This window comes from Tupaia chinensis, unplaced genomic scaffold (genome assembly GCF_000334495.1).
Source record: "Tupaia chinensis unplaced genomic scaffold, TupChi_1.0 Scaffold000146_1, whole genome shotgun sequence".
NCBI classification, from domain to species: Eukaryota; Metazoa; Chordata; class Mammalia; order Scandentia; family Tupaiidae; genus Tupaia; species Tupaia belangeri.
In genome coordinates, this window is record NW_006159616.1 from 11,240,530 (window position 1) to 11,265,902 (window position 25,373).

Below are 25,373 nucleotides of genomic sequence, written 5' to 3' on the forward strand. Positions count from 1 at the left end.
GGATTTTAGAAAGAGAATTCTGTCAACGGTGCAAAGCAGAGCTGCCCCCTAGTGTGCCGGGGGGGTGGGGGAGAGTAGTTATGTCAAGATAATGAGCAAGTTTATGGGACTTGTTCAGAACACTTAGTTACTTTGATCTAGCACTTCCACCCCAAGGAGGCATAGCCACTTGTCCCAGGGTTCTGTACAAATCCTATCTGTGTGGGTGTGTTTGTGTGCCAATAAGATAGAAAAGATTGGGAAGCACTGGTATAAAAGTAAATCAAAAGAGCCTGGAGGTTATAGAACAAGACATTTCATCAGCCCAGGCAAAACATGACAGGATCCTCAAGGATAACAGTCACATGAGGGTGGAGAAGCTACATTTGAGATATTGGGTTGTTGGAAGAGTCATAACACATTTTTAAATAGAAGAAGTATATTATGACTTTTCTGACAACCCAATATTTTGCAGAAAAAACTGCAGGACATTGTGAGCAAACATATGGAAGGTATAGAGTAAATGAGAGGGGAGTAGCTCCGTGGCACAATAGCAACACACTGATCCCAAGGGCGATACCATCATAGCTTGAAGCCCTTGAATCCCCAGCCCAGTCATGCAGGCATGCATGCAAATGCCCAAGAGCCAATAGGACTGAGGAGTAGGACTGGAGGAAGGAGACTGCATGTGACCGGACCCCTGGGTTCAAGCCCTGGCTCCACTTTTCACTTCATCTCTTTGTACCTTAGTGTCCTTGGTTATGATAACAGAGCTCAATAAAAAAATTATAGGTTATTGTTTTATGCTAAGCTCATGTACTAGGCCCCAACAGACCAGACCAAACTAAAATGGAGTCACCCATGCTAAAGCTACACTAAAAGTTCCATGCTAAAGTTTTACCAAACGGAAACTAAGTTGTTATCTGACCTTCCCAGTAATCAGGAAGGAAAGATAACAGCCAATTTCCCAGATAGGTCAGTTTCAATCTTCAACTGGAATAATAATAAAATTCCCTCTATTGTAATTCTTACAACAAAAGTAACCCAAAGCTAACTGGTAGTTTCCTATTGTTCTGCTTCCCTATCCCACTTTATAAAAAAAGTAAGTTCTTTTTTTCAAATCTTTGTCATTAGCTGTATGCACTGGCTAGAGAGGGATTAAAAGAGAAAGATGGAGAGGGAAAGTGAGACATCACCTCCAGGAGGGATGGACACACCTTAAATCCTTTATCTTCTATTCTCCTCCTGGGATTTTGGGCACGTACACAAACATAACTGACATGTTTTTCAAGCTGCCATGCCTGGGAATTAAACTACACAGCCCAGCCATGTGGGATCCAGCACCTTATCCACCAAGCCACCTGCCGGCCCAGGAAAGAAACTTTTAAGTGACCAGTCCATTTTTTGTTCTTTCTTTAGCTCTTCTCCATCTATAAAACCAACCGCCTCTCTCACAATTATTTACTTTTATGGAATAAAGTGTTGCTCAGTTCCAGATTGTCAAATAAAGTCAAGTAAGATCTTGTAACTAAATGGTAATTTTGTCTTGACAACAATGATAGTAAAAATGAAGGAAAATTCAATGAATTAAATAACATAAAGCAGTAAATACAGTACCTGAGATTTTAAAGGACTTAAAAGCTCTAAGTTATTTAACACCAATAACATGTCAGTGAATAAAGGAAAAAAGTTGGTTTCAGAGGGGCAAAATGGGCAGATCAAATATAGTGAGATAGTTTTGTTTATGACGAGCTGTGATATAATATAAAAATATTTGTTCCTTATTCTAGGTTCCTGGCAAAGTGACTAAAATCCTAGGAAGTTACAGATCAACAGGAGTTTTTCTTATTCATAATGAGTCTTTTTTTATCACACCTAAGTTTATGCTAAGGAGGTGACTTAGGGTAGGCCTTGAGAACAGGCTGGTCATCAGAAAGACCAAGTGATTAGAGGGCCGGGACTTCAAGCAGCACTCACCAACCTCTGGGTGGTAGGCTAGAGATGAAGTTCTATAAAAACTATTAAGCAAAGAGATTTGAAGAGCTTCCATTTCACCCAACACTGGAGAGCTGGCAGGTCCCTCTTTATCTGGCTGTTCATCTTAAACCAGTAAACATATATAAAGTAGCTACACATGTAACTACTGAGTTCTGTGAACTATCCTAGCAACTAGTCAACCCTGGGGGAGGGATGGAGCAGTCATGGGAACTCTGATGTATAGGTCAGACAGATCTGGGACTAGTCACTGGTGGTTTCAGAGGGGCAAAATGGGCAGATCAAATATAGTGAGATAGTTTTGTTTATGACGAGCTGTGATATAATATAAAAATATTTGTTCCTTATTCTAGGTTCCTGGCAAAGTGACTAAAATCCTAGGAAGTTACAGATCAACAGGAGTTTTTCTTATTCATAATGAGTCTTTTTTTATCACACCTAAGTTTATGCTAAGGAGGTGACTTAGGGTAGGCCTTGAGAACAGGCTGGTCATCAGAAAGACCAAGTGATTAGAGGGCCGGGACTTCAAGCAGCACTCACCAACCTCTGGGTGGTAGGCTAGAGATGAAGTTCTATAAAAACTATTAAGCAAAGAGATTTGAAGAGCTTCCATTTCACCCAACACTGGAGAGCTGGCAGGTCCCTCTTTATCTGGCTGTTCATCTTAAACCAGTAAACATATATAAAGTAGCTACACATGTAACTACTGAGTTCTGTGAACTATCCTAGCAACTAGTCAACCCTGGGGGAGGGATGGAGCAGTCATGGGAACTCTGATGTATAGGTCAGACAGATCTGGGACTAGTCACTGGTGCTCAGCTGAAGTAAGGGGCAGTCTTATGGGACTGGGTCCTTAACCTGTAGGGTCTGCACCAACTGGTTAGTGTCAGAATTAAGCTAAACCATAGAAGTCTCAGTTAGTATCTACTGGAAAGTCGCTGGCTTGGGGAAAAACCTCGCATATCGGGAGTCAAAAGAGTTGTGCGAAGAGTGCAGAGAAACAAAGGGCATTTTTATAAGACAAAAGTAATGAAATACTACAAAGCGATCCCGCAAGTAGTTTAAAAATCATGAATATGAAAGCCAGAAAAGAGGTGGAAAATGGAAATCAAGATGTGAAAACCATCGGCAAATATTCCCAGGTAGAAGCTATAATTATGAAACAGAATGACTTTACCCAGGGGTGTGTATAAGAAAATAAAAAATGAAATCCTTTCTGCACCTCAGCTTCTTCATGTATAACATGAAAGTGATATAACCAAAGGTCAGAGAAAATGAACTGCTTCCCTATTTCAACAATTTAAATGTGTTGCATACACATAAGAGATATGCATAGCTATGACAGGGCACGGGTCAAAGAACTTGATCTCATTTACATAACACAAAATGAAAAATGGCAGAACCCCATGTTCCCTAGAATATTGCATCCTTCCTGGTGTGTAGTCATAATTCATACTCACAGGCTCGTTCACTGCATTTTGCATGGACACATTCTTAATGCAGATGCCAAATGCAAAAGGATGGGAGGGATTGGTAATACCATCTTCAAATCGTAAATGGACATCTTGAATATTTAACTGCAAAGAAGAGAAAAAAGAAAAAAAAGTTTCAGTAATTGCTACAGCAAGCAGAATATTATAAGTAAGGTCAAAGTATTCTTGAGCCACTGAAGTAAACCATAGTAGGTGGACATTTTATACAAACACATTGCACATACATCCAGTATTCTATACTAGGAGAGTTATAATCACAAACTGCACATAAATGACAATCCTTTGTAATTAGAAGAAAGTCCTGAAAGACTGAAGAAATGAAAGAGATTGTGACATGACCATACCCCATTGGGGGCTACTTTCTCCTCTCCCCCTCTCTCTACTCTCTCAGAAAGTGCATATGCCTTCTGGCAAAATTTTAAAAGAAAAAAATTTTAAGAGAGTATTTCTATTGTATCTCATAATTGGTCCTGCTGCTCTTGTAAGATCTTAATCTAGTCTCTATGTCTTAGCATGAAGACCCAGAAATGCCAGCAGGGCACATAAACTTTGTATATAAGTATTTTAAAAGGGGCACTCAGTTTTAATTAATTAAAAATAACAATAGAAAGTGAAAAAACCACCCACAGTATAGGAGAAATTATTTCCAACTATATATCTGATAAGGGACTTGTATCCAGGATATATAAAGAGCTCTTAAAACTCAACAATAAAAAGACAAACCAATTTTTTAAATAGGCAAAAAATTCAAATAGGCATTTATCAAGAAAAATGTATAAATTGCAAATAAACAGAAGGAAAGATACTTCACATTATTAGCCATTAAAAAACACAAATCAAGGGACCTGCAGTTAGCATAATGGCTATGTCACTGAACTCCCATATAGTCGACTGTGGTTCGAGTCCTGGACCCGGTGGCTTAAACTCACTCCAGGTACATGTGCATGCATGCCCAGGATCCTGAGAGGAGAATGGAGGAGAAGGGATTGTGGCATGATGATCCCCCCAGGGGGTGATTTCTCACTTTCTATCTCTCTGTCTGTCTTTCTGGCGAGTGCACGTACCCTATAGCAAAAACCTCTCAAAAAAAAAAAAAAAAAAAAAAAAAACCACAAGTCAAGTCAAAACTACAATGAGGGACCAGCAGTTAGCGTAATGGCTATGTCGCTGGACTCCCACATAGTCGACCGCGGTTCAAGTCCCGGACCCGGTGGCTTAAACTCATGCCGGGCGCGTGTGCGTGCGTGCCCAAGATCCCGAGAGGAGAATGGAGGAGAAGGGATTGCGGCGTGGCCATCCCCACTGGGGGGTGATTTCCTGCTTTCTATCTCTCTGTCTCTCTCTGTCTGTCTGGCGAGCGCACGCGCCCTATAGGAAAAACCTCTCCAAAAAACAAACAAACAAACAAAACTACAATGAGACCACAAGGTAGGCAAAAGGCAGGAGGATTTTGAGTTTGAAACCAGCCTAGGCAACAAACATAAAAATTTACAATGAGATTTCACCTCACACTAGTATGGCTATAATCAAAAGACAGACAGTAACAAGTGTCAATGATGATGTGAGAAACTGAAACATTCATATATTGCCGGCAAAACTATAAATAGTACATCTGCCTTGGAAAACAACTCGGTGGCTCCTCAAAAAAGTAAACAAAGGTATCATATGACTCAGCAAGTCTACTCCAAGAAGTTCTACCCAAGAGAACTGGAAACATACTCACACAAAACCCTTACATGAAAGCTTATAGCAGTGTTATTCATAATAGCCAAAAAGTAGAAACAGCCCAAATGTCCATCATCTAATGAATGGATAAACAAATGTGGCATATCCTGACAGCTGTGAAAATTCTCTGCACAACCACTGACTCAGGAGACTTGACTAACCATGCCAGGTACCTGTGTGTGCACGCTCAAAATCCCAGCATGAAAGAGAAATGGAGAAGGGACTGTGGCATAACCACACCCTCCTGGCAGGTGTTCACATTCTCTCTGTGTGTGTGTGTGTGTGTGTGTGTGCTGAGCACATGCACCTTCAGGTAATTACAAAAACAAAAACAAAACAACAACAAAAATGAGACTTTAACAAGGCTTCTAGCGTCCTAAGACCATGTCCCTGGGACTACCCAGTCCTTTTTTGAGTTGCTGCAGAGAAAAGCTCAGACTGTCCAAATAATTTCACTGCTTAAAGCATTTCTAGGGGCCAGCAGGTAGCATAGTGGTTAAGGTGCTGTACTCCCATGTGGTTGACCACAGTTTGAGTCCTAGACCCAGCAGCTTAAAATTCACACCGGGCGCATGTGTGTGCGTGCCCAAAATCCCAAGAGGAGACTGGAGAAGGGATTGCAGTGTAGCCATTCCCTTCACCCCAAAGAGGGGTGATTTCTCACTTTCTCTCTCTCTGCCTTTCTCTGTCTCTCTGGCAAATGCACACGCCCTATTAGCAAATGTCTCTTTTTTAAAAAAGGGGGGAGGGGGAACTTCTGTTTTCTTCAGATAATTTCATAGTTTCAGCTTTTACGTTTTAGTCTAGTCAATTTTGAGTTGATTTTTGTATAAGGAGAGAGATATGAGTCTTACTTCAGGGACCAGCCAGAGACATGGAGGTTAAAGTGGCTAGGTTCCACGTGGCTGGCTCTGCAGTTCGAGTCTCGAACCCACAGACTTGAAAAACACACCAGAGGCATGTGTATGCATGCATGCCCAAAATTACAAAAGGAGAATGGAGGAGAAAGGATTACAGTGTGACCATCTTACCTAGAAGGTGATTTTTCACTCTCTCATTCTCTCTGTCTCTCTCCAGAGTGCACTCACAATATAGCAAAAACTTAAAAATAAAAATAAAAGCAGCTGATTATAAAATGAGTGGATTTATTTAATTTATGGACCCTCAATTCTGGTTTATTGGTCTATATGTCTGTTTTTATGACAGTACCATGTTGTTTGGGTTCCTATAGCTTTATAGTATATTTTCAAGTCAGGTCATATGATGTCTCTGTCTCTGTTTTTTGCTCAACATCCATTTAACTATTCAGGGTCTTTTGCAGTTCCATACAATTTTTAGATTTTGTTTTGTTTTTGTTTTTTGTTTTTCTAGAATATCTTGGTATTTTGATAGGAACTGCATTGACTTTATAGGTCATTTTAGGTAGTTTGAATTTTTTATTTTATTTTATTTTATTTTATTTTTTTGCTATAGGGCATATGCACTCACAAGAGACAGAGAAAGAGAGGGAAAGTGAGAAGTCATTCCCCAGGGGAAATAGTCATGCCACAATCTCCTTTTTTCACTCTCCTCTCAGGACCTTGGGTACACATGCATGTTCCCAGCATATCCCTCAAGCCACTGGGTTCAGGACTCGAACCATGCAGCCAGCCATATGGGATCCAGCCACCCCAACCACCATGCCACCAGCTGGCCCTAGTGTGGATATTTTAAAGTAAAAACAGTAAAGTGGGATTACATCAAACTAAAACACTTCTGAACAGCAAAGAAAACAATTAATTGAATAAACAGACAATCTATAAAATAGGAGAACTATTTACAAACTGACAAAGAGTTAGTATCCAGATACATCAGGAATTCAAACAACTCCACAGCAAACACACAAGTAATTTTATTTAAAAAATGGACAAAAGACCTTAATAGACATGTCTCAAAAAAAGATATTCAAATGGCCAGCAAATATACGAAAACATCACTGATCATCAGAGACAGGCAAATCAAAATTGCAATGAGATATCACCTCACTCCAGTCAAAATGAATATTAAAAAGGGCCAGCTCCTTGACTTAGTGGTTAAGAGAACCAAATGTCACATGGCCAAATGCATAGTTTGAACCCCCACCTTAACAACTTAAAAACACACCAGGATGGGGCTGGCAGGTGGCATGGTGGATGGGGCACTGGACTCTCACATGGCTGACTGCAGTTTGAGTCCCTGACCCAGTGGCTTGCTTTCTCTCTTCTCACCTTATCTCTCTCTCTCTCTCTCTCTCTCCTCCCCCACCCTCTCTGTCTTGCTCTATTCCTCTTTGGTCAAATTAAAAATAAATAAATAAAGTTAAATAAAATAATCCTTAAAAAAAAAAAAAGAAACAAACAAACAAACAAAAAAAAAACAGGTGCATATGTGTGCATGCTTAAAATCCCAACAGCATGAAAAAATAGAAGAGAAGGAATTGTGGTATGACCATGTCCCATTGTGAGAGAGGTCATTTCTCCCTCACCCTCTCTCTTTTTGGTCTTTCTCTGGTGAGCACACACATCCTCTGGCAAATTAAAAAAGAAAAAAAAAGTAATAAGCGTTAGAAGTTTGCACTTACATACTATTGGTAAAAATGTAAACTGGTACAGCCATTATCGAAAACAGTAGGGATATTTCTCAAAAAATAAAAACAGAACCATTGCATGATCCAGCAATCACACTACTGGGTATACATCCAAAGGAAATTAAATCAGTATGTCAATCTGCACTCTCATGTTTAGAGCACTGCTATTCACACCAGTAAACATATGGAATCAACCTAAGTACCCAACAACAGATAAATGAATTTTAAAATGTGGTATAAGGGCAGCTGGTGGCATGGTGGCTAAGGCAGCTTGATCCCACATAGCAGACTGAGTGGTTCAAGTCCCAGACCCAGTGGCTTGAAAAATGTGCTGGGATGGGACCAGCAGTTGGCGTACTAGCTGTGTCACTGGACTCCCATGTAGTCGACCATGGTTCCAGTCCCAGACCCAGCGGCTTAAACTTATACCGGGCGCATGTGCGTTCAAGTCCAAGATCCTAAGAGGAGAATGGACTAGAAGGGATTATGCCGTGGCCATCCACCCTGGAGGGTAATTTCTTGCTTTCTGTCTCTCTGTCTCTCTCTGTCTTTCTGAAGAGTGTATGCACCCTATAGCAAATACCTCTCAGGAAAAGAAAGAAAGAAAGAAGGACGGAAGGAAGGAAGGAAGGAAAGGAAGGAAGGAAGGAAGGAAGGAAGGAAAGAAAGAAGGAAGGAAGGAAAGAAAGAAAAATGTGCTGGGTATGTGTGCATGCATCTCTCAAAATCCCTAAAGGAGAAATAGAGAAGGGAACTGGTGGCTTTAAAAACACACTAAACGTGTGTGTGCATGTCCAAAGTCCTGAAAAGAGAAATGGAAGGAGAAGGGACTATGGCATGACCATCTCTCACAGGAAATGCTTTCTCATTTTCCCTCTCTCCATGTCTCCCTCTGGAGAGTGCACATGCCCTCTAGCAAAAATTTTTAAATTAACTAAATAAAATTTTTAAAAAATCATAATAAGCCTCGTCATACAGGGCAGTAGTTAAGTACTACACATTAGGAGCTGGATCCCAAACAATTTATCACAGCTCAAGTCCCAGTCACTTGAAAAATACACCAGGTGTATATGCATGCAGTTCCCAAAATGCTGATGGGATGGAGAAATTGAGGAAAAAGGACTGCAGCACGATCACACTCTATTAGGGAGTACCCCTCCCTTTGGCAAGTGCACCGCCCTCTAGCAACTAAAAAATTAAAATAATGACTATTTTTTTTTAATCAATGACAGCTAAAAATAATAACTGCTCAAAACAGAATTCAAAGCAGTGACCTCAAATATACCAATCTTTTTGTCAACATTATGAAAGTTAGGAAACTAACAACCTCAGATATACCTTGAACACATTTGGTCTCAGTCACCTCGGTATTGCAAGGAAACACTAGAGGTAATAAATGTCCTGGCCTGGGGCCAGAAAGTGACTTAGCCGTTGTGATGCTGGATTCCCACATGGCCAACTGTGGTTCAAGTCCCAGATCCAGCAGCCTGAAACTCACACTAGGCACATGTGCATGCATGCCCAAAATCCCGAGAGGAGAGTGGAGGAAAAGGGATTGTGGCATGGCTAACCCCCTGTGTCTCTCTCTGTTTTTGGCAAGCACACATGTCCTATAGCAAAAATCTCTCTTTAAAAAAAAAAATGTCATGGCCTAATTCTTGACATTCATGAAGATCAATATGGACTGTAATTATTTTGTTTGTTTGTTTTTTAGTTTGCTATAGGGTGTATGTGCTTACCAGAGGCAGGGGTAGAAGATAAGAAATCACCCTCAAGGATGGCCATGTCACAATCCCTTCTTCATTCTCCTCTTGGGATTTTGGGCATACTTGCACATGTGCCTGGTATATTTTTCAACCTTCCAGGTCCAGGACTCAAACCACTCAGTTGGTCACATGGGATCCAGCGGCCTTAACCACCACACCACCAGCTGACCCAGCCTGCTCTAGTTTGCCTTTTTTTTTTTTTTTAGTATTTAATTGCTGTACATCTTTACAAAGTGAACTTTCCCAGCATTAGTCCACTGCTCTAGTTACTGATGACAAAACAAAATTGTAATTAAACAAGGAGAAAATGTAGCCAACAGCTCCAACACTGTAACCCATCAAACTGCCAAGGGATACAACAATGAGAGATTAAATATCCTAGTGGGCTGTTCACAATTCACTATGTAACCAACTAGCCACCATGCATCCAACCTCTCTCCTTTCACAGATGAGACCAGAGAATTTAAGTGATTTGCTCTGTAAACACAGAGTCACCCAAGGTTAGTTAATTAGGCTTCTAAGGAGACAAACCCTTTAGCAAGTGGAATTCCAATATTCAAAAAGAAAGTACAGTGAGTGAAATAGAAGATGAAAACTCCTACTCACACCAGTTGAAGCAAGTAAAACCTGCGTCTGCCACAGAGCACAAGACTTGCTTATCAGGTTTCCTCCTTTGCACAGCCTCCAAAAGAGCACACCTGAGCGGCCAGCCCTCCCTACACCCTGTGCTAGTCAAACCCATGAGAAACAAGTAACTAAGTGAAACATGTAACCTTGAGAAATCCCGTTCATGTTTATACTTCACAAAAGTCAATAGCACTTACTTCAATGTTCTCCACGATTCTTGTAACTACTGAGGCCGTCACCGAATACCAGTAGGATTCCCCTTTCTGTTGGCGTTCATTCTAAAAGGGAAGAGTCAGTGTTAACAGAATCAAGTGTTTCTGCCCCTTTTACCAGTGTTACCACAACCGCTCGTATGGCCCAGAGGACCTCTGCCTTGCCTTCCATTTCTCCTCCAGGGATTGAAGCAGTGCTTTCTTGCGCTCCCTTTCCAACAGCTTCTCCTTTTCATCATTGAAATCCTGTATTTTTTCAGGGGCTCCAATTAAGTGAAGGCTGGAGATGGAGATCACCCAAGGGTCCACGTGGGGGCGATAGAAAGGAATCTGAAGGGTTACTTTCCCAATGAAGCCTGGGAGCAGAAGGAAGTTTTGTTAAATGTCGACACATTTTAAATGCTTTCCATTTTTCTGATTTTTTCTGGTTTTAAGAAACATGTATTAATATTACTTTTTTACCATTTATTTTTAAACTAAAACAATGCAGCAGATGGGACTAGCAGAAGGCATAACAGTTATATCTCTGGACACCCACAAGGCCGACCGAGGTTCAAGTCCCAGACCCAGAGGCTTGAAACTCATGCTAAGTGCATGTGTGTGCATCCTCAAAATTCTGAGGGAAGAATGGAGGAGAAGGGATTGTGGCATGGCCATTCCCCTGGGGGTGATTTCTTGCTTTCTGTATCTCTGTCTTTCTTTGCCTCTTCGGTGAACACAAGCATCCTACAGCAAAAATCTCTACCAAAAAAAAAAAAAAAAGCAGGCTCTTACACATGTGAAACAAGTGTAGTAGGCTGAGGTCTAGAACCTGGAAAAAGTTCAGGGAAATGGTCATACCAAAAGCACACTCTCCCCTATGTAAACTCTCCTTTCCCAAATGAACTACTTTCTAGATTTCATAATGGTGTCTTTCTACCCATGGCACCTGCACATGCCCAGAGACACAAAATTCATTTTTTGTTCATTATTAACTGGCTGGTTAGTAAGCACTCATTGGCGTTACAGACCTATAATCTGTCCAACCTTGAACGTACCCATTATAAACTGAAACGTGGCCCAATGCACTGGCATTCCATCAATAAAAAATTCTAATAATCAATTCTAATGAGAACCCACACTGATGATAAAGCCAAATGGCCTGGTAGAATTATAATATTTATTTCCCAGGTTTTCCCCTTTTCTAGCCAACCTTCCTAGAATACAAGCTTTCCCTAAATTCAAAGAATAAAAGGCAAATCACCACTGTAGGAATAAAGCCTAAGAACAGCTGGACTGCCCTCATGAGTCTCTCAAAGATCCACAGAGCCCACCAGTAGTCTCTCTCTCACTCTCTCTCAAAGCAGCATGCGTTCCCAGTGTGTGGTGATCACTACCCTCCAAGGCCAAGAATTCTCAGTGGAATCAGTCCTTTATATTTACGGTAAAAGAAAATCAGTACCATGGTATTCTTTTTTTTATTGAAGTTTTTGCTATAGGGCACCTGGCATGTTTCTCAAGCTGCCAGGTGTGGGACTAAACCACGAAGTCTGCCACATGGGATCTAGCCACCCAATCACCATACCACAGGCTGGCCCAATGTGCTATTCTCAATGACAACACCAAATGTTGACTATGCAGTCCAGTAACAAACCAAGAAATGCTACAGCAAACAATGAAAAAATTGGGGCTTTACCACAACAAAAATGAGCTTTTTTATACTGAATAAAAATTTGTATCATAACTGAAATCACATGTATGCCAATTTTCATAAAAAAGCATTTTAATAATAATTAGTGCAGTTACAATGAGGGGAAGATGTGTAACACCCTGATATGACAACAAAATATAACTTCTGTTACGTTTTACTTAATTTCTGCAGGATAAGCTCATTTTTACAAACATAGAAAGAATAAAAGGGGTTATTTTTGCAAAAATAGTAGAAAACACGAATTTTTCCCAAGAGTCTCTCTGAATCCTTTGATACTCAAGTGAGCCTCTTTTGGAAGTATCCACAGTGCCATTGCTCTTGAGGGCTTTTCAGAACCTGGCATGTCAGAGTCTTGGCTTGAGATTTTGGCAGTTTACCCAGCCTCTGAACTGACTCAAGAAAGCCTTCACCTTTTTTACAAGATTTCTGTTCTATTTCATCTAGCAATTGTTTGCAATGTACTTGCATTTTACTGTAACATAAACACCCAAAATAAGGCAAAGACTGACATCAATACATTGTTGTTGAAAAATGCAAGGTATTTAAATGGGGACTAAGTGTTCATTCATTAATGACTTTTAATTCTATGATATCTTCTCCCTTCCAAATGAATAACCTGCAAAACTCCTATAATAGCTGCCAACATCGACCTAGCCTGTAGCCTGGAAGTTAAGGTGGTTTGATCCCATGTGATCAACTGCAAGGTTTGAATCCCAGGCCTGGTGGCTTGAGAAACACATAGGGCGCACGCGTGTGCATGCCCAAAATTCCAAAAGGAGGGCGATATGGAGAAGGGATTGCAGTGTGACAATTTCCCCACTAGTTTTTTTCATTTTCTCTTTCTTTCTTTGCCACCGCTCCACTCCCATCCCTTTACTCCCCTATAAGCACATGTACCCACTGGTTAAATTACTTAATTTTTTTTTTTTTGGAAAGGTTTTTGCTATAGGGTTTGTGCACTCGCTAAAGAGACAGAGAGACAGAAAGTGAGAAAGGATGGCCACACTGCAATCCCTTCTTCTCCAATTTCCTCCCAGGATCTTGGGCACGCACGCACACACGCCCGGAGTGAGTTTAAGCCACCGGGTCCAGGACTCGAACTATGGTCAACTATATGGGAGTCCAGAGACATAGCCATTACATCACCTGCTGGTCCCAATTACTTACTTAATTAATAACTACCAATATCTACTGAGTATGCCAGGCATTCTGAATAATTTTAATGTACTAACGCACTCCTCTCAACAGCCCTATGACACAGATACTTTCTATCTCATCTTGTAGGTGAGGAAGCACGCAAGAAATGGTTAGGTAACTTGCTTAAGGTCATACGGCCATAAAACAGAGAACTAGATTATAAATACAAGCATGGTAATTTAGCAAACATCTCTCATTTAAAAGAGTAAACTGGCTCTCAGTACATCTACCATGAATTATCTGAGAGTAAGAACTCCCTGTATCTAGACAGAGGTTCTCACACTTCAGTAAACCAATGACTCACCTGGCATGCTTATTAAAAATGCAGGTTCAGTGACACTCTCTCAGAGTTTCTGATTCAGTAAGTAGTTTTGGGGAAGGGCCACCTGACCTCCCCACTACACCATAAGGTCATCCTGATACAAGTGGCCAGGGACCACACATTTTGTTTTTTTAAGAGAGATTTTTGCTATAGGCTATGTGCACTCACTGGAGAGACAGAGAAAGACAGAGAAACAGAAAGTGAGAAATCATCTCCCGGGAGAATGGCCACACCACATTCCCTTCTTCTCCATTGTCCTCTTGGGATCTTGAGCATGTACACACACGCACCTGATGTGAGTTTTGAGCTGCCAGGTCCAGAACTAGAACGGTGATTGAGCTGGTGGGAGCCCAGCACCGTAACCACTACACCACCTGCTGGCCCCCAAGACCACAGTTCAAGACTGACCAACACTTTCCTTTTCTTTTTTTTTAGAGAGAGACTTTTCTATAGGGTGTGTGTGCTCGCTGCAGAGACAGAGAGACAGAAAGTGAGAAATCACCCCCCAGGGGGATGGCCACTTCTCCTCCATTCTCTCAGGATCTTGGGCACACACACATATGCCCAGTTTGAGTTTTAAGTTGCCGCGTCTGGGACTCAAACCATGATCAACAATGTGGGAGTCCAGTGATAAAATCATTACTCCATCCGATGGTCCCAAGACTGACCAATACTTTCTATCCTTCCTTTTCCTGGTCAAACAGATACAAATTCCAAACTTCTCACTTAAGACTCAAAGCTTCCTCCTCCTTCTTTAGTTTCACATACCAGCTTTGACTTCAAATGGTAATTCCAGTTCTTTCAAGGCATCTTTCTTTAACGGCAAGTTTTCTAATTCAACAGCACCTAAGGGGGAAAAAAACATGAAATATTCATGTAACAAATACAGTAGGTGCCCATTGTGTATAGAAGATCGAAGGTTAAAGGGAAGTTTTACTCTAGAACAGGGCTGTAAAGGTCACGGTTAGTACTACCAGCAGCCCGTGTGCTTTATCTGTACAATTCCTACAACTCCCTGACCATATACTCTTTTCTTTTTTTCTTTTTAAAGATTCTTGCCATAGGGTGCCTGCACTTGCCAGAGAGAGGGACAGTGAAAAGGAAAGTAGAAATCACACCCTACCCCCAAGCAGGATGGCCATGCCACAATCCCTTGTCCTCCATTCTCCTTTCAAAATTTTAAGCATTCACACATACACGCCTGTTGTGATTATCAAGCCACCAAGTATGGGACTCAAACCGTAGCCAGCCTTGTGGAATGGACTTCACACCTTAGCTGCTATGCCACATGCTGGCCCCTGACCCCCCACTTTTAACTTGTAAATAACAGCAGAGGCTTAAAAGTCAATAGAGTTTAGGCAAGAATCTACTTTCTTCTGTAACTGACCAGAGTGTAAATATTTTTAGTTTTTATATAGTATCTGTTATGTAGACTTTTATCTCATTTTATTTTATTTTACAAACCTTTGAAAAATAAAAGCCATTCTTAGATCACTGGCCAGACTGAACTGCTGGCCAGTTGGCAGACCCCTAGCTCAAGCTAGCATTTCCCAGAGAATGGAAACCATTTGGCTCAGCATGAATGCAGGCTCAGGGACCACACCCCTAGACCTCCCAAATCAGAATCTCTGGGATTGAAACACAAGAATCTGCAGGAGGTTTTTTTGTTTTTTGTTTTCTGGTTTTTTGGAGAGGTTTTTCGCTATAGGGCGCGTGCGCTCGCCAGACAGACAGAGAGAGACATAGAGACAGAAAGCGAGAAATCACCCCCCAGGGGGGATGGTCACGCCACAATCCCTTCTACTCCATTCTCCTCTTGGGATCTTGGGCACACACGCACACACACCCGGCGTGAGTTTTAAGCCACCGGGTCTGAGACGCGAACCGCGGTCGACTACATGGGAGTCCAGCAACATAGCCATTACACTAACTGCTGGCTCCAAGAATCTGCAGTTTTTAACAAGTTTCTCCCACTTTTGCCTACTCTGCCCCTAAAATGAGTGTAATATATACAATGTTCAAGACCCCCTGGCTTAGTTCAATGAAACCAGTCATCAAAAGGAATCATTCTCTCGGGACCAGCAGTTAGTGTAATGGCTATGTTGCTGGACTCCCCTGTAGTCGACCGCGGTTCGCGTCTCAGACCCGGTGGCTTAAAACTCATGCCGGCCACATGTGCACGCATGTCCAAGATCCCAAAAGGAGAATGGAGGAGCAGGGATTGTAGCGTGGCCATCCCCCCTGGGGGGGTGATTTCTCCCTTTCTGCCTCTCTGTCTCTCTCTGCCTGTCTGGCGAGCGCACGTGCCCTATAGCAAAAAATACCTCTCCAAAAAAAAAAAAAAAGAGGAATTATACTCTCTCTTCTGGAGAGACAAGCTTCAGTGTTCTCCACCTACTGGTGTAATTACCAGTCAGAAACAAAAATACCTGTACAGGCCCATCACTGAAGGTCTTTTTCTGACCCAGCTTTGATGATGACAAAGACCCAAAAGTGCACAGATAAGAGGACAGCAAAATCTCTCCTGCTCCTGGCTTTGCGAGCCTTCCTTCACACACCTGCACTGAGTCCTCTGTACTAGGTGGTGCCAGCCAGTGGGAACACAAAGAGAAATGCAGGGTCCCCAGCTCCAAATTGCTGAAAGACAGCTGTGGTTTTACAAAACTGTTTACCCAATACAAGTCAGAACTTTTTTTCTTTAATTGCCAGGAGGCCCATGTACTTGCCAGAGCCAGAGAGAGGGATAAAGCACGCACGTGCACACGCACACACACACACCCATAGGGCATGGTCATCTGTAATCACGTCTTCCATTTCTCCATCCTGTCAAGATCTTGGGTAGGCACGAATGCACACATACGTGGTTGGCATGTTTTTCAAGTTGGGTTGGGATTTGAACTATGGATGGCCACATGGGATCCAGCTCCCTTAACCACAAGGCTGTGGGGCTGGCCCACATGAGACAATTTCTGAGCTTCTTAAATCTTTCTGAGATACATATATTTTCAAGAAGAGGGAGAACGGACAACAACCATTAACTGGTAAGAAAACCCAGGGCAAAAAAGAGCAAGCAAGTCTTTTACTCCAAAGACAAAATGATGCAAGATATTTGATTATTTTTCCCTTTAAATAACTGATTAGGACTTATGCATTATTGGTTCCTGAATAATTCAAATGTAGCAATGTGGCAGATTCTGAGCTAATGTCACCATCTTGTTTTATTGTTTGTGTGTTTGTGGGAAACTTGTCCATATGGGACCCCACATTCCTTAAGACTAACCAAAAGGAAAAGTTAATAACCCCAATGAAACAATCCTATTTCTTCTTTTTTTCCAAAGAATTATTTAACTTTACTTATTTGTTTGCTTTAATTTGACTGGAGAAGGACGGAGAGAAAGAGAGAAAGCGAGAAAGCAAGTCGCCAGGTCCGTGACTGGAACTGCGGCTGGCCATGTGGGAGAGTCCAACGCCCTTAACCACCACACCATCTGTCGGCCCCAAACAATCCTATCTCCACATTCAGAAAGAAAATTATCATAAGGGGAAAAAAAATCATGAAACATTTTCCTTAGTTGAAATTGACTTCAAGGGGGCAAGCATATGGTTTCTTCTTGGAACAGGATAATTTACTCTTGAAAAAGTCCCTGTTCTTCAAAACCTAGCTCTGTCACAAAGGTACATGGGCCTGGGGTCTCTCTAGCTGCTGTACAGACTTGGGGACGAAAGAACTGTAAGAAACTTATACCATGGAAAATTAAAAAGACTGAAGCATGGAGAGCAAAGGAGAAGGTCTACATAGAATGGAGAGGAAGCAGAGGAAAGAGAAGAAACAGTAGCCCAAACAACACCAAAGCTACACAGCCCTGGTTCAAGACTGACAGCTTCCTAATCTCCGACCCACTCAAGTGTGCACGCAGGGCTGGTCAGGCAGGAGCCAGGCAATAAAGCACCCAGTCAGTGAGTACTTTATAAATGATAATGTTGTTCATTTACTTTCAGGCAAAAAACTTACAGGCTTATTCATGAATGTCTCATCCAGAAATTCCTCACCGCAGATTAGCAGGAAATCTATTCACTAAAATTGGGGTGAATTAAGAGGTCAGTCATTTTTCTCTAATGACTACTGAATTCCCTTCCTTCTGCCCCAGGTTGTTCAAAGTGCCAATCTGATGTTCAGAGCTTATAAAAAGAAAGCGGAGAAGGACCAGAAGTTTTGAGTTCCGCAGATAAAGATATTCCCAGAGACCAAAGCTTAGACCTTTTGATTATGGCACTGAGGTTCCACCTTCTAGCCCCAAACCATTCCAAATACTCCCTGCAAGTTTTTAGCTTCTGCTTACCAGCCAAGCACTGCCAGCCAAGTAGTAACCTAACCCATGCCAAGTGTCCAAATATATTACCTTTTATACAATCTAGGGGGTTAAGGCCCACTTAGAGGGGCCTGCAGGTCATCAAGTGGTTGGGGCACTGAACTCCCACACAGCTAACTACAGTTCAAGCCCCAGACCTGAAGGCTTGCTTTCTCACTCTCTCGCTCTTTCTTTGGTGAACACGTGTGCTCCAAAACAAATTTACAAATAAATTAATTAATTAGTTAATTAATTTTGGAGGGGGAACAAAAGACCCACTTAGTAACTGCCTCCACAATAGCTTTCCCAGAGTCCTATAAGCAGTATGAAAGGCTCCCCTTTTTTGCTCCCCACCGAATTATCCCAAAATCTTTAGAACAGCTGAATATATACTGGCCTAGATTACTGTATAATTTGTCTCCCCAACAGGCTAATAGCTCTCTGGTAGGGGCTAAACAGATGGAGGTGGAATAACAATAACAACATTAGCTGTCATTTAGTGAGATCTTTATCTGTGCCAAAGAGTTCATATGCATTAGTTCATTTAATCCCTCACAACAATGAATGGATATACTATTAGTTTCCCAATTTTAGAGATGCAAAAAATGAGTCAACTGGCTCCCAGCAGCGCCTGAACCGAGGTGCCAGGAGCCATCGCTGTGAAGACTATGGTGCTTCCGAACATCTTGCTCACCGGTACACCAGGGGTTGGAAAAGCCATACGAGGCAAAGAACTTGCATCAAGATCAGGACTGAAATACATTAATGTGGGTGATTTCGCTCAAGAAGTCTGATCTGATCACCAGATACCATGGAGTCTGGTAAGATGACTTCTCCCAAGAGCATGCCGAAAGATGCACAGATGATGGCACGAATCCTGAAGGATATGGGGTTACAGGATATGAGCCAAGAGTTATGGATCAGATGTTGGAGTTTGCCTTCTGATACGTGACCACATTTCTAGATGATGCAAAAATTTATTCAAGCCATGCTAAGAAAGCTACTGTTGATGCAGATGATGGGCAATTGGCAATCCAGTGTTGTGCGACCAGTCTTTTACCTCTCCTCCCCCAAGGGAGTCTTTATTAGACATTGCAAGGCAAAGAAATCAAACTTCATTGCCATTGACCAAGCCATGTTCAGGTCCTAGATTGTGCCACCTGACAGACACTGTTTAACAGCTCCAAACCACAGGCTTAATTCTTTACAGGCATCTACTTCTGCAGGAAGAATAACAGTTCCACGGTTAAGAGTTGATTCAGTTACTAGCAGACCAAGTATTCCCACACCAGGCACACCAACCCCACAAACCATGTCTGTTTCCACTAAGATGGGGACTCCAATGTCCCTCACAGGGAAAAGGTTTACAGTACAGATGCCTATGTCACAGTCCCCAGCTGTGAAAGCATCAATTCCTACAACATCAGCAGTTCAGAATGTTCTGATTAACCCATCATTAATTGGGTCCAAAACATTCTTATCACCACTAATACAGTGTCATCACAAAATAATACTGCTGAATCATCAAGTGTATTGAAAAGAAAACGTGAAAATGATGAGGATGATGATGATTATGATTATTTGCAATCTAGCCTTCATGTATGTAATGTGTGTACTTGGTCTTGAATCCATCGTACTGATATTAAAAATGCATGCTGGGAGACCAGCAGTTGGCATAATGGCTATGCTGCTAGACTCCCATGTAGTTGGCAGCAGTTCGAGTCCCGGACCCAGTGGCTTAAACTCACGCTGGGTGCATGTGCATGCGTGCCCAAGATCCCAAGAGGAGAATGGAGAAAGAATTGTGGTGTGGCCATCCCTCCTGGGGGGTGATTTCTCACTTTCTGTCTCTCTGCCTCTCTGTCTTTCTGGTGAGCACATGAGACCTATAGCAAAAACTTCTCAAAAAAAAAAATTAATTAATAAAAATTAAAATGAAGGGACCAGCAGTTAGCGTAATGGCTATGTCGCTGAACTCCCATGTAGTCGACCGTGGTTCAAGTCCCGGACCCGGTGACTTAAACTCATGTTGGGTGCATGTGCGTGCGTGCCTAAGATCCTGAGAGGAGAATGGAGAGGAAGGGATTGCGGCGTGGCCATCCTCCCTGGGGGGTGATTTCTTGCTTTCTGTCTCTCTTTCTGGCGAGCATACACGCTCTATAGCAAAAACCTCTCCAAAAAAAAAAAGAAAAGAAAAATGCATGCTGAATGTTTTCAAATTGTGTTTTGGAACCAGAAGTTAGGATAATGGCTATGTCGCTGGACTCCCACATAGTCGACCGCAGTTCAAGTCCCAGACCCAAGGGGGTGATTTCTCGCTTTCTATCTCTCTGTGTCTCTCTGTCCTCCTGGTGAGCGCACGCGCCCTATAGCAAAAAAAACTCTCAAAAAACAATAAACAAAATTGTGTTTTAAAAAATTTAAATAGTATTTAATGAGCAAATATATAGTTAATCATTCTTTTCTATTGAAATGTTGGATTTTCTTTCATAGGATCAACTAATGGCTTTTCATCAGCCTTCAAGTGTAAAAAATAAAGTTATTCATTAATTTGAAAAAAAAAAGAGTCAACTAAAATAAGCAATTTGCTTAAAAATCATGGAGCTGGTAAGTGGCAGAGGCAGTACCAGAGTTCAATCCAGACCTGTATGATCTTAGCAGCAAGATAGAAAGTGGGTGAAGGAGAGACTTCAGTAACCTCCCCACAGTCAGTTTGTAAGTGGTGAAACCAGGATTAGAACCTAAGTGTAAACTCTAAAGCTCTTTGACTGACTCCCTTTTTGTTTAACTCCATTACAACAGAACCTTGCCTAAATCAGGTGCTCAACGTTTGTTGAATGACTGAATGAGTAAAATCTTAACCCAAGTGCTATTTCTGTCCTTCAACCACTCATGAGTTACTCTGTATTTTCATTACTTTTAGCACATGCATACAACCTATTCCTAAAGGCAAACCCACCAGCTGGTTATGTGTGGATGATTATGAGGATGAATGATGATAGCTAACGCTGACTGAGAGCCCATTACATAAATGACAACAACAACTCTAAGTTCTTTGACCCACATTCATTTATCTAGAACCTTACTTAATAGTTAATTTTTGTCTTGTTTTGGTTTTGGTTTTTCACATAGGGCACAGAGGTGCTCTGGAGAGAGACAGAGGAGAAATGAGAAATCACCCCCCTCCCCAGTGAGGATAACCATGCCACAATCCCTTCTCTTCCATTCTCCTCCTGGGATTTTGGGCATGCATACACATGCATCTGGTGTGTGTTTCAAGCCACCCAGTCCATGACACGAACCATCATCAGCCATGTGGGAGTCCAGCACCTTAACCACTATACCACCTGCTAGCCCTAAGATAGTTAATATTATCTCCAATTTCATTTCCAATTTACCAAAGGGAAGACTGAAACATAAAGGTGAATAATTTCCCAATTAAAGAAACAGGGATTCGGAACCAGCAGTTAGCGTAATGGCTATGTCGCTGGACTCCCACGTGGTCGACCGCAGTTCATGTCCCAGACCCAGTGGCTTAAAACTCACGCCAGGGGCGTGTGCGTGTGTGCCCAAGATCCTGAGAGGAGAAGGGATCTTTGCGTGACCATCCCCCCTGGGGGGTGATTTCTTGCTTTCTGTCTCTATGTCTCTCTCTGTCTGGCGAGTGCACGCCCCCTATAGCGAAAACCTCTCAAAAAAAAAAAAAAAAAAAAAAAAAAAAAAACTGGTAAAAAAAAAAAAAAGAAAGAAAGAAAGAAACTGGTATTCAACCAGTGTGGCTATAAACTCTTGACCACTAGCTCAGTTTTCATTGCATCACCCAAAGCATCTAGAATAGCAAATATCTGCAGATGGATTAAAACAGTATTCCTATTCCTATCTACTACCCTCCACCCCGCCGAAATGGCACTGTTTAACTGTGCCATCAAGCCTCAACTTCTCAATGAAGTCACTCTTTCAGTACAATGTAACACCAAGATTTTTCCGGCTAAGCACTGAGGTCTGCTTTGGGTCCATAAGCAGGGGATACCACACTAACACCTGCTATGAATGCATTTTTCTGTTCTTTAGAGAAACATTCTTCAAATTCTACAGGTTCATAAAAAAGCCATAGAGAATAATATCTTTTTTAAAAGGAAACAGCATAGAAAAGCAATTTAAGGTACCGAATAGACATGCATAGTTGTCGTTACGAGATACATTGTCTGAAATTGTTGAGATTAGAAATCTGTAATAAGGATGACTCCATGATACACCAGATACCACAGATTTCTGTTGATTCATTTCTTCTGCAACCATGCCAGATTACTCTTGATGGAACCAGCTCTTCTATTAGCAAGGTTGTGGTTTGCAGTTCTTTTCTACGCCCTGTTACCTGAACCTCTTATAACTTAGTTAGCTGCAGTGTGTCTGAGAACTTCAGTAAAAGGTGACCTCAGCACTATTACACTTTGAACACACCATCTTTCCTGGTCACTTTTGCTTTCAGCTCAGCACCTCCCTTCTAAAAACAAGAGGAAACACAGGAGAATGGGGGGAGGGGGAACTATTTCTCTCTCCAATGAAGGAGAACAGGGAGCAGCAACCCAAATAACTTCCATATCTCTCAGTCCCACAATCATTTGATGGGTCTAGATAGTCAGAAAAACTTGGAAAGCAACACTTTTGGGCACAAGAGACTCCCTAGGACCCTATTATCAGATTATTCAAACTTCGGTATCACTGCCATCCCTACTAACCTAATGTGGTCCACTAGACAAAACTCACTCCTAGGAGGCTAGGGTTTCTACTGTAGCTGAGGTCTCCTTTCCAGTTCTCTGACTTTCTTCTTCCTATGGTTTTACCTGCTTACAAGACTGACTATCTCTTTTTCTCTACATATGTTAAAGGGTTCCATTTTGAACTGGGCAAAGAGATTTTAAAACAAGAAAAGGAGAAAATGCAGTTTTCCAATTCTTAAACCAAACTCCAGGACTGCATTTACCAAGGATAGGCCTATAAAGCGTAGAAAGTCCCAAGTTATAGGTACTTTACTATGAATACTAAGCAAGATAAGCCCTCGGAAATTCTGTTGAAAACCTCACAGTAATATATTTTAAAATGTCTACTGCGTGTTTATTTCATCCCAGCAGGCTGGAAGCCTTAAATATTATTCCATTCATTCCTTATCACATAGGGATATGCTACCTTCTTTTTCTAAAGAAATTGAGGCCTGGGCCAGCTCTGTGGCCTGGTAATGCCATAAGGCAGCCAGATCCCATAAGGCCGACCCCATGGTTAGAGTTCTAGACCTGGCAGCTTGAGGAACACACTGACCATGTGTGTATGCATGCCCAAGATCCCAAAAGGCGTGAGAGATGGAGGAGAAGGGATTGTGGCATGACCGTTCTTCATGGGGATTGCTTTCTCCTCTCCCTGTCTGTCTCTCTCTGGCAAATGCACGCACCTTCCAAGGAAGATAGATAAATAAATAAATAAATAAATAGCTCATAATGTCAGTATTAGCTATTATTCACACAGCTAGTAAGTGACGAAACAGTCTTTGAAGCCAAAGTCAATTGCTACTGTCACTACATTGTGGCTCCTTCCATAAAGCTAAAAAAATTAACTAGGGTACAAAGCACAGTCACTACTAGTGTCTGTTCATTTTCTGCCACTATCACACCACTGACGGAATAATTCATACAGAGGTTTATTCAGCTCACAGTTCTGGAGACTGAGAAGTCCAAGAACATGGCACTAGCACCCGGCAAGGGTCATCTCATGGCAGAAGAGCAGAAGGCAGAAGCAACGGCACAAGGCAGAGAGAAAGCACAAGGGGAGGACTCCCTTTTATATCCACTGGCTCTCAAGATAACTCACTCACTCCCACAATAATAGTAATCTCCTCCTGAGGGCTTTGCCTTCATAGCCCAATCACCTCTTATTAGGTCCCCACCACCCAACACTGTTGCTTTAGAGATTAAATTTCTAACACATGAGATTTGGGGGACATATTAAGCCATAACAAGTAGTAGAGTTTGTTTGTTTGTTTTAATATTTAATAGTTCTCTAAAATGCAATATAGCTGCATACTTAAGTTACCCTATAATAATCTTCAGGGCCAAATGGAAGAATATATTACCTTTTACACAAATGTAGTACAAGGCCATCTGGGCACTAGATTCTATTATTCTCAATACAACAAAAAATACATTAAAAAATAGACATGTCTTTTGCAAAGCCATACTGTACCAAAGGAAAATACAGGTACCTACCTTTGAGAAGTGCAACCGAGAGCTGGTCAGTGTTCAGGTTATTGACATATTTCCCCAAATAGGTATTGAGAACCCAGGCTACAAGGCCTTCCAACATGACTATATCCTCAGGAAAAGGTGTTTAAAAAACAGAGATCATTCTTTATTTCTCTCTCTCATGGTCACGGAAGGATCTCTAAAAGAGAGAAAAATGGAAATCAACAGAAAAAACTAGATAATTTTCTAAGTTTATTTCCTACTCTACCTGCCTGAAGGAGAATGAATGCAAAACACAGAATTTTAAAAAGATGAGGAAGAGGGTCTGCCAGTGGTGCAGTGGTTAAAGCAGTTGGATCCCATATGCTGACTGCAAGGTTAAGTCTCAGCTAGAAAAACACATCAGGCACATGTGTGCATGGGTGCCCAAAATCCTGAGAGGAGAATGGAGAGGGAACTGTGGCGTGGCCATCCCCTCAGGGCATGCTTGCTCTCTCTCTCTCTCTCTCTCTCTCTCTCCCCTTCTCTTTTTCTCTCTCTGGTGAGCACATGCACTCTACAGCGAATTGAAAAAAGAAAAGGTGGGGTAGGAAATATTGTTAAGATGCCCTTATAGGTAAATGGAGGGCCAAACCAATGCATCTACATTTCGATGCAGCTGCAATGAACAGGTAAGCTTATAAATTTGCCAAAAATTACTCACAACTCAAATTTATATATCTATTCAATATACTACTCATTGAACTATTTGCTTTTAGCAGTTTACCTTGGGAATTACATTGCCCTGGTCAGAGATTTGCATGTGGGCATGATTTGGCAGTATCTAGATACTGTTTTCTATCTTTCTTTCTTGCATGAAAGAGGCTGAGAGACAGGGAGAGACACACATGAGCATCTACTCAACAGGGTCTCATCATGCCGTGGTCCACTCCCCCTGCCACTGTTCAGCCAGCCAGATTATAGTTGCACAAGCCCAATGCACTCAGATCAACCCAGGATCCAAGCCCCAGGCAGAGTAGCAGTCTGCCACCTGCACCACCATGGCTGGAACGGGAGACAATTTTGATTATCCAGCTCTCAGGGCTGCCACTGGCATCCTGTGAAGAGAGACCATGGAAATCGGTAAGCATCCTACAACACACAAGACAGTCTTCCACAGCAAAGAATTATCCAGCTCAAA

The 25,373-nt window shown here is 41.8% G+C and overlaps 1 protein-coding gene and 1 pseudogene across 5 annotated transcripts in view; one reads left to right on the forward strand and one right to left on the reverse strand.

Moving 5' to 3' along the window:
• The window catches only part of VPS13D (vacuolar protein sorting 13 homolog D), a 323,690-nt gene extending 299,302 nt beyond the window's left edge, over positions 1-24,388 (reverse strand). For 3 of the 5 annotated variants that reach the window (XM_006145292.3, XM_006145294.3, XM_006145293.3), the window contains exons 1-5: positions 24,218-24,314; positions 14,380-14,457; positions 10,568-10,758; positions 10,388-10,468; positions 3,435-3,551 (exon numbers count right to left, since the gene is read on the reverse strand). In XM_006145292.3, the coding sequence (XP_006145354.1) occupies positions 3,435-3,551; positions 10,388-10,468; positions 10,568-10,758; positions 14,380-14,457; positions 24,218-24,314 (564 nt within the window). Of the gene's footprint in view, positions 1-3,434; positions 3,552-10,387; positions 10,469-10,567; positions 10,759-14,379; positions 14,458-24,217 lie in introns of all 5 variants that reach the window. The other 2 variants (XM_006145295.3, XM_006145296.3) reach the window with 1 other exon arrangement.
• On the forward strand, positions 18,688-19,586 carry LOC102488347 (transcription initiation factor TFIID subunit 9-like; annotated as a pseudogene).
• Positions 24,389-25,373: the final 985 nt, after the last annotated feature.